At 39.3% G+C, this 8,853-nt stretch overlaps 1 protein-coding gene across 2 annotated transcripts in view; it reads left to right on the forward strand.

Moving 5' to 3' along the window:
• The window catches only part of MORC3 (MORC family CW-type zinc finger 3), a 36,220-nt gene that overhangs the window by 25,230 nt on the left and 2,137 nt on the right, over positions 1 to 8,853 (forward strand). For both annotated transcript variants that reach the window (XM_008519332.2, XM_070597621.1), the window contains exons 13-16: positions 801 to 846; positions 2,204 to 2,370; positions 4,567 to 5,458; positions 6,741 to 6,898. In XM_008519332.2, coding sequence (XP_008517554.2) covers positions 801 to 846; positions 2,204 to 2,370; positions 4,567 to 5,458; positions 6,741 to 6,898 — 1,263 coding nt within the window. The remainder of the gene's footprint in view (positions 1 to 800; positions 847 to 2,203; positions 2,371 to 4,566; positions 5,459 to 6,740; positions 6,899 to 8,853) is intronic.

The following is an 8,853-nucleotide window of genomic DNA, read 5'->3' on the forward strand; positions in this document are numbered from 1 at the left end:
CGTTGATTGCTCTCCTGTCTACACAATAGTTTGCATACAGAATAATTTGTCTTTTGGGGCCACACACAGACGAATCCTAATGAATACTGCCCTGTATGAGTTATAGTCTAACAGGGGAAGTGAGACATGGGTGTATAGAAGTTGGCGAGTACCATAAAAGGTATGATCCAGTCCTGCTGGAAGCCCACGGGGAGGGACTACTTATGACTGGGGATGGGAGGGCAGAAATGGATCAGGAAAATTCGTGAAGGACATTTTGTAGTAGACCTTGAAGAATGAGTAGGATGAGAATGTACAGGGAACAAGGATTTGTTCAGGTTAACTAGAGTAAATATGTGAATGGGCATAATGGAAAACGGAGGTGAGATAGAGAAGCTGGGTAATGAATGATAGTCAGCCCTGGTGAACTTTAGGCTGATGTACTGCACGCAGGAAGCTGAGTTCACTAAGAAGTTCCAAGTGGTTTTAATTTTGAGTGCACTTTTTGAAGATAAATCCAGCAGCAGGATTGGAAGTAAAGAAACCAATTAGAAGCCTGTGTGATATTTCCCTTCAGAAGTCTGAGAATAATGCTAATGGGGATGGAAAGCTTGGGGCAGAGACATTAGTGTGATAAGAGGTGGAAAGTATTCCCCTGCCTACGGGCTTACCACTGATGATAATGAAAATGAGGCAAAGTTCAGTGTACATATCGGAGGGACTCGGTAGTGAAAGGCAAGTATGTCACTGGAAAACAGAATTGAAAAATGATGACGTAAATTTAAATATGTTCATTTTTCATCTTTTTTTTTTTTTTTAAGAGAGAAGGAAAAATTCAGGATCAGACAACTGGAAATGGTCCCTCAGGTAATTAAGCCTTCATTTTATAGCTGTGTCTTATATTGGATAGTGGTTAGTGTAACAAATACAGAATTTTAAAGCTTAGGAGTTACTAACAAATTGAAGTGATCCTATTCATTCGGTTCACTATTCCTCCTTTCTTTTACCGTTCTTCCCAGCCCTCCCTCCCTAACCCAACAACTTCATTCAAACTGTTCAGTTTATTTTTTTTAAGATTTTACGTATTTATTTTTCCCTCTTCTCCCCAAAGCCCCCCAGTACATAGTTGTATATCGTAGTTGTGGGCCCTTCTAGTTGTGGCACATGGGCCACCGCCTCAGCATGGCTTGATGAGCGGTGCCATGTCCGCGCCCAGTCCCTAAACTGTTCAGTTTTGTTGTTTGGTTGGGCATCTTCTGAGGAAAGGCAGACATCCTTTTAAGAATCTTATAGATAGGTAGTCAAGAAAAAATTCCCAGAAACTCCCAGGGAGCCATGTTCTGCTACTAACCTGGACTAACGCTCCAGTGTTTCTCTTTGTCTGTTGCCTGCTCTCCCTGGCCCTTCCCTTTCTCTCTTAGTGCTTAATGGTGTCAAGGAGTTTTTGCTGAGTATATGAGCAAGTAGTTGTACTTCTTGTGTAAGAAGTTTTGGTCTGCTGCAGATGTGTATGTTTGCTTATAATTACATTGCAATGTTTCCTTGTATGAAGGCTGAGGGTTTCAGAGTGAAAATGGAACTGGGGGAAAAAGAATAATGGGCTTACTTTGGTTTTTAAAGGCAGAATATTTATGGCTTTATCTTCAATTTCTTTCTCTTAGAAAAATAAGTTTTTATTAGATCTTGATAAGCCCTGTATATATTACAGGGTCAGCAAATCTTTCTGTAAAAGGCCAGATAGTAAATATTTTAGTTCTTGGGGGCCACATACAGTCTCTTGCATGTTCTTTTTGTTCACACCTTTAAAAATGTAAAACCGGGGGCCGGCTCCGTGGCTGAGTGGTTAAGTTCGCGCGCTCTGCTGCGGCGGCCCAGGGTTCGGATCCTGGGCGTGGACATGGTACCGCTCGTCAGGCCATGTTAAGGTGGTGTCCCACATCCCACTGGAAGGACCTGCAACTAAGATATACAACTATGTACGGGGGGTTTTGGGGAGATAAAGCAGGAAAAAAAAATGTAAAACCTTTCTTTGCTCGCTTGCAGGCTGCTTTTGGCTCATTGGCCTGTTGTTTGTTGCTCCCTGGTATAGCACAGGGAATTTACATGGTTAGCATAGTTCTCAATGTCTTCTGGTATATGGAGAAAAGGGCAAATATTATCTTGTGTTTTGGACATGGCACATTTAAAAAAATCCTTTAAGATCAATTTATTTTTCCTCCAACAGATTAATCATGAATTGTTGCTTCGGCCAACCCCTGTGTCAAGTCAAAGTTTTTCTCCCGTGAAGGAAGGTGTTCCAAGAGGACATCTTTCAGAAGCAGCTAATACTTATGCAACAAGACTTATAAATAACCATCGAGGTTCACCCCAGTCTGAACCTGATAGCAACAAGTCAGTGGCTAAAATGTGTTTTTCCATTTGGGGAATGAATATTAACCAGCCTTTATTTGACACTAATAGGGCAATAATGCACTTCTAGGAAATTATAGTTTATGCATGTAAAAAGTCTTAAGGACAAGTTACTTCGCTTTTATTGTCCAAACTTAACCCCACCCCACTTATGCCACCTATTTAAATCGATTTAAACATTAATTGTATTCCTGTGGATTTGATCAAATTGTTACCGCTTTGAAATTCCATATCGTATGAAAATTCTTGCTTTAAAGATTATCGGTATCTAAGTAAAAGAAAAACATGAAGCAGTTAACAGCACAATACTATACAGTAATGTCAAGTATAACCCATAAGTTCTTAGCATAGCCCATGACATGCTGTATATTTTGGGTGAGTGGATGGAGAAGGAAGAGAGAAAGAAAGGTAAGGTGATATGTGCATTTTTCAGTTAGGTCTCCTGATGGGAATGGTCAGGGAAGGCTTTGCGAGGGGGTAGTACTTAGTTTGGTTCCTGAAATTCTGAAAACAGTACTCTGCACAGGTGGCCCATTCAAAGGGACTAGAATGAACATAGGTAAAGAAGAAAGGGCATGATGCCAGTAAACTAGTAGATCAGACCGACTACACCTGATATTTGTTGTTGAAACAAGGTTCTCTGAGATGGTGGGGCCAGATTTTCTGAGAGGTTGTGTAGCCTTATCAAATTCTCACAGGACTTTTTGACCTCAGAAAAGATTAGAAATAACTGCCTTTATGCATATATACACCAAGGAGGGCATGTTCTAAAATAGTTTGCTGTTTATAGCCTACATTTTGGGGGCTCATTTTGGGGCTGGATTGCTACTTAACTAAGAACTTGTGTGCATTTTTTTTAACTAATCTTAATATTCTTGGCTTTTCTTCATAAAGATGGTTCCAGACAAAGTAAGAAAAAGTAAAATCTGTAAAGTTTACAGACAAAAGATAAGGAATTTATTTTTAAAAGTGCCATCCAAATGGAAGAAGAGAACAGAAAATTTTCATTAATTTTCTTTTTTGGGTGAGGAAGATTGGCCCTGAGCTAACATTTGTTGCCAATCTTCTTTTTGCTTGAGGAAGATTGTTGCTGAGCTAACATTTGTGCCAATCTTCCTCTGTGTTTTATATGTGGGGTGCTGCCACAGCATGGCTTGATGAGCAGTGTAGGTCCAAGCCAGGGATCTAAACTCATGAACCCAGGACCACCGAAGTGGAGTGCACGAACTTAACTGCTACGCCACCTGGCCGGCCCCATCATTAATTTTTAAAGCCTGTATTTATTCTCAAATTCGTAGAGCCAAAGTCTGTGGAAAGGTGGTGCCTAAACTAAGTCTTGAGAAAGACAAATAGGAATTAGCCTGGTAGGAAAAATAATAGGGCAACTCCCAGTTAAACGATTAACTCTAGGTCTCTAGACAATCTCAGAACTTGGGAGCACTAGGTACTTCTGAAGGTGGAAAACAGCAGTGGGAACAGGAGGCTTGTTTGAAAGTTTAAGGAAGAGTAGTTCCCTGGGCCTCTTCCCAACCTGCAAAGTCTGGCAATGCTGCTTCTCTTCCTCTGTCAGAAGGTAGCAAGTTTACTTTCTGGAGCATATATATGCTAGAGAGTGGATCTGTACATATATCCCTCTAAGTGGGGCAAAAAGTAATCAATTGGTGATACATTCACAGAAAACTAAGCAGATGAAGAAAATGAGGCAATTTTCAATACAGGGAAAATTGTTTTACATGAAAGGATAGGGCATGTTCATTTACTTTGTGGCTCACCTTTGATCACTGAATGCCAATAAAAATTAAGATGGGCAGACGGGAATGGCAGTGCCATTCATTGAGCTCTAGCATAGAAGGAGCGGACCTGGGGTGGGTGATGGCATTCTCTTTTGGACATGTATACAGTGAAGTGGCCAGAGGACATCAAATGAAGAGATGTTTGGTGGTGTATAGATCTGGTACTCTAAAGAGATCTCAGTAGTTTAATTGTTTTCTCATCTGTAAAAGGAGAAAATAATCTCCACTTTGTTCAATCCATTGGGCAGTACTGTGTAATATATCGTTTTTTTAAAAATGAGCATGGGCATTTCTTAGAATTTCAAGATAGATTACTTCAAGGTCATCCATTTTGTCCATATCTGTATTTTATAACTTTATATTTTATACATAAAATTTTTTCCAGCCTGAAACGGAGACTCTCTACTCGTTCTTCAATTTTGAATGCAAAGAATCGGAGATTGGGTAATCAAACATTTGAAAATTCAGCTTATAAGGACAATGATGATGATGAAGATGTTATCATCTTAGAAGAAAACAGTACTCCCAAGCCTGCTGTAGATCATGATATTGAAATGAAATCAGAACAGAGTCATGTTGAGCAAAGCAGTGTTCAAGCCGAGCCTGTGGGTGATAATGAATCTTGTGGCCAGATTGGTTCACTAGGCACGTCATCATCCAGGTGTGATCAGGGAACTGCTGCAGCTACCCAGACTGAAGTGCCAGGTTTGGTTGTTAAAAAGGAAGAGACTGTTGAAGATGAGATAGATGCAAGAAATGATACAGCTGTGCTGCCATCTTGCGTGGAAGCTGAAGGAAAGACTCATGAAACCCAGGAAACCTTTGATAAATCTGCGGGTGATGCTGATTGCCAGTTAAATGAACTGAGAAATGAGCTGCTTCTAGTTACCCAAGAAAAAGAAAATTATAAAAGACAATGTCATGTGTTTACTGACCAAATCAAAGTGTTACAGCAGAGGATACTGGAAATGAATGACAAATATGTGAAGAAGGAAACTTGCCATCAATCTACCGAAACTGATGCTCTATTTTTACATGAAAGTATTAACGGTAAATCTGAAAGTCCAGATGATATGGTCTCTCAGTATAGGCAAGCTTTGGAAGAAATAGAAAGGCTGAAAAAACAGTGTAGTGCTTTGCAGCACGTCAAGGCGGAATGCAGTCAGTGTTCCAGTAGTGAGAGTAAGAGTGAAGTGGATGAAATGGTTGTGCAGCTTGACGATGTATTCAGGCAGCTGGACAAATGCAGCATCGAGAGGGACCAGTTTAAAAGTGAGGTGAGTTATCATCATTCAACATAATGATGGTCATGGGGGTCCAGAGGCATCTGAACTTTTAAAGAACTGCCAGTTGCTAGTTAGGAATAAATCACCTAATAATATTTCCATTTATTGACTGTCTGTTATTCCACTGGTTCCCAACTGGGGATTGGTCCTCTTGGGGGCATATGGAAATGTGGAGATGGGCATTGCTGGAATTTGATCGTGGTGAACAGGCATGGTAAATGCCCTCTAGTGCACAGGACATTGCTGTACAATGAAAGGTTGTCCTGCTAAAGCTACCAATATCATTCCCATTGAGACACTCAGTTACTAAATATCGTGGGAACTTTGCATCCATTATTATAAGCCTTACAATAACCATACAGGGTAGATGATGAGATATCCTCATTTTATAGATGCACCCTATATTAGTTATGATTAGGTTTGTTTGCATGTGACATAAAACCCTAAATAACTGGCAGCCCCACAGTCGTCAGAGACACAGGCTCCTTCTGCGTTGTTGCTTTGCTTCTCAGCATGCAGTTGTAGTACATTCCAAGCAGCAGGAAAGAGGAGGAGTATGGGTCCTGAAAGTTGCTTATAGTCCATCTGTCAGAACTTGGTCATCTGGCTAATGGGTGCCTTGGAAATGTAGTCTATTCAGGGGTTCTTTTACTGAGAAAGGAGAAAAACGATAGATACCACCAGGAGACAATTAGTAGCCTCTGCACATGCGCCCAATTCAGATTTGGGTGGCGCCTTTTTAAAAAAATCTATTTTATGTGTTATATTTACATGATGTTTGAAAGGAGGGTTTCTCTGCTAAAAAGAGTTTGGAAATGACAGTATGGTGCAGTATTGTCCCTTCTTCCTGGAAATATTGTTGACATAACTGTTCATTCACACGTTCATCTTGATGTATTGCCTTAGGAGCTAGACAACAAAATATATAAAAATCAATATAAACTTTGTTACAACTTACACTTGGTGAGTGTGCAAGAAATGAAAGCCATTGACTTCAGCATAATTTAGGCATTTATCTTGGTTTTTCAGTTTTTAGACTCCATTTGTTTTAGTCAAGCGGTAATTCACGTTTTATATTCTTTCAATGTAAAAAGATGGAGAGGTGAAATTAAACAAGTGAAGCTTTGTTTATAGAAAGCTATTGGATTTTTTGGTTTAATATCTTTTGGTGGTAATTTTCATCAAGCAGAATTTCTACATCTCTTAGCTTAAACTTGTACGTTGATGTTAGTACTTTTAAATTTGACAGTTATAAAATTAATTTTTTTGTCAGGTTGAATTATTGGAAATGGAAAAATCACAAATCCGTTCACAGTGTGAAGAACTGAAGACTGAAATAGAACAATTAAAATCTACAAGTCGACAGATAGGAACGGATGTTTCAACTTCGAGTAACACTGAGGAGTCTGTAAATTATACTGATGGGGAAAGGTAATATTAAATGAGGCATTTGGCTGGGGTGCAGTTGTGGCTAGCGTGATACTGTTTGCTAGCAGACATCAAACAGATATTGTTCTGTCAAAAGAAGTTACTGACTGTCTGCTCTCATCCCAACATCGTGGTAGACAAAGAGAGATGCAAAAGAAGTACATGTGATCAACCTTCCCTTTAAGGAACAGTTTAGGTTTAACTTAAGTGAAATAGGAATTTCCAGGGAATAAAGCACTTGAGTGGTCAGAGTGGCTTGGAAAGCTTTTGGGGGAAAGTGAAAATTGAACCAGATATTGAAGAATGGGGTGAATTTGGCCATGACTAGAAGACAAGGGAATATTTCATGAAACTTAGTTTTTCACCTTGATTTCTTTTACTTTTGTACCTGGCACCATTTTTTTCGTGGTTTGTTATCCTCATTTTACTACATGCCCTCTCCAATCTTAACTTTTAGGAAATAACAAAAATTACTAAAAATTGCCATAGTCCATGCGATTATTAGGAAGAAGTTTCTTCTGTCAGAATAAGAAAACAGTAAATCATTGAGGACCCATCTCAGCAAGATATAAAATGGGGTTAGGGTTCTGTTTCGATGTGTTTTGTTTTTGAGAGTGGGGGAGGCACAGGTTCAGGTGGGAGGGGATGACAGTGGTGGTGTGTTGATGACTCACATTCAAAAACAGACATTAAGGGCTAAAATTGTACAACTCTTCCTGCTAGTATGATAAGACTTCAGAGCTAAAAGTACTGTTGTCATCCTCACTTGACATCAGTTATATTATTACTTTGCTTTTTAGCTTAAGTTTCTGAAGGATTTCATTAAATCTGTTCATGGCAATAGAAAGAATAGAGCAGTACATATAAGCGTGGAGGGCACGGGGTCAGAAAAAATCCCACTTGGTGTTTCTGAAAATGGGAACCACAAGAATCTGTGGTGCTTGTAAGAATGCAGATCCTTGGACCTCAGTCCAGTTTATTACATTGGAAACTTAATCTCCCAGGTGATTCCACTGCACATTAAACTGAGTAACTGATGATCTTTTAGCCCTATGCTTTCCAAAATAGTATAGCTACATGTAGCTACTGACACTTGAAATCTAGTCTGAATTGAGATGTGCTGTAAATATAAAATATATGCTGGATTTTGAAGCCCTAGTGTAAACAAAAAAGAATTTTAAATACCTCATTAATAATATATTTTGATATGATGAAATATTTTAGCTATATCAGTTAAGTAAAATATATAACAGATTAAATTTATTGTTTCATTTTACATTTTTTTTTTCCTTCTCCCCAACGCCCCCCAGTATATAGTTGTAGATTCTAGTTGTGAGTGCCTCTGGTTGTGCTGTTTTACTTTTTAATGTGGCTATTTGAACATTTCAAAATTGTATATGGAGTTCACTGTATTTCTCTTGGATGGTGCTGTCCTGTATGCCAAAAATAGGAATCTGTCACATGTCCAGTAGACAGGAGGAATTAGCCGCTGACAATCAAAGACTTAAAGGAAAGGATGGGTAGAGGGTCATAGGGTCATCATAGTCTTTCATCTACTTTTTGTGTAGATGACAAAGGGAATATTCTTGGTAGGACATAGGATGGTTAATAACTTCAGGAAAGCAAAGCAGAAAAGTATTTAGACCGTGGACCTCTGATCAAAGATGATTGGGAAAGGTGGAACGAAAAATGGCTGGCATGGGAATGATGGAAAATTTTATCAAAGGTCCGATGGAAACTTAACCATGCAAGCTCACAAAACATGCTTAAAGTCACATTTTTGTGCATTGTCAACCCAAGGATGAGCATCTTGCCCCTTCAGAGATTTCCACCAGAGAAAGATCAGTATCTAAACTCAATGTGGACTTCTGTATCTGGGAGGGGGGCAGAACAAGAGCCACAGTGACATTCTCTTCATCCGTGTGTTTCACTCCATCTTTGAAGCAAAGGCTACTTAC

The sequence above is a fragment of the Equus przewalskii genome, chromosome 27 (assembly GCF_037783145.1).
Source record: "Equus przewalskii isolate Varuska chromosome 27, EquPr2, whole genome shotgun sequence".
Taxonomy (NCBI): domain Eukaryota; kingdom Metazoa; phylum Chordata; class Mammalia; order Perissodactyla; family Equidae; genus Equus; species Equus przewalskii.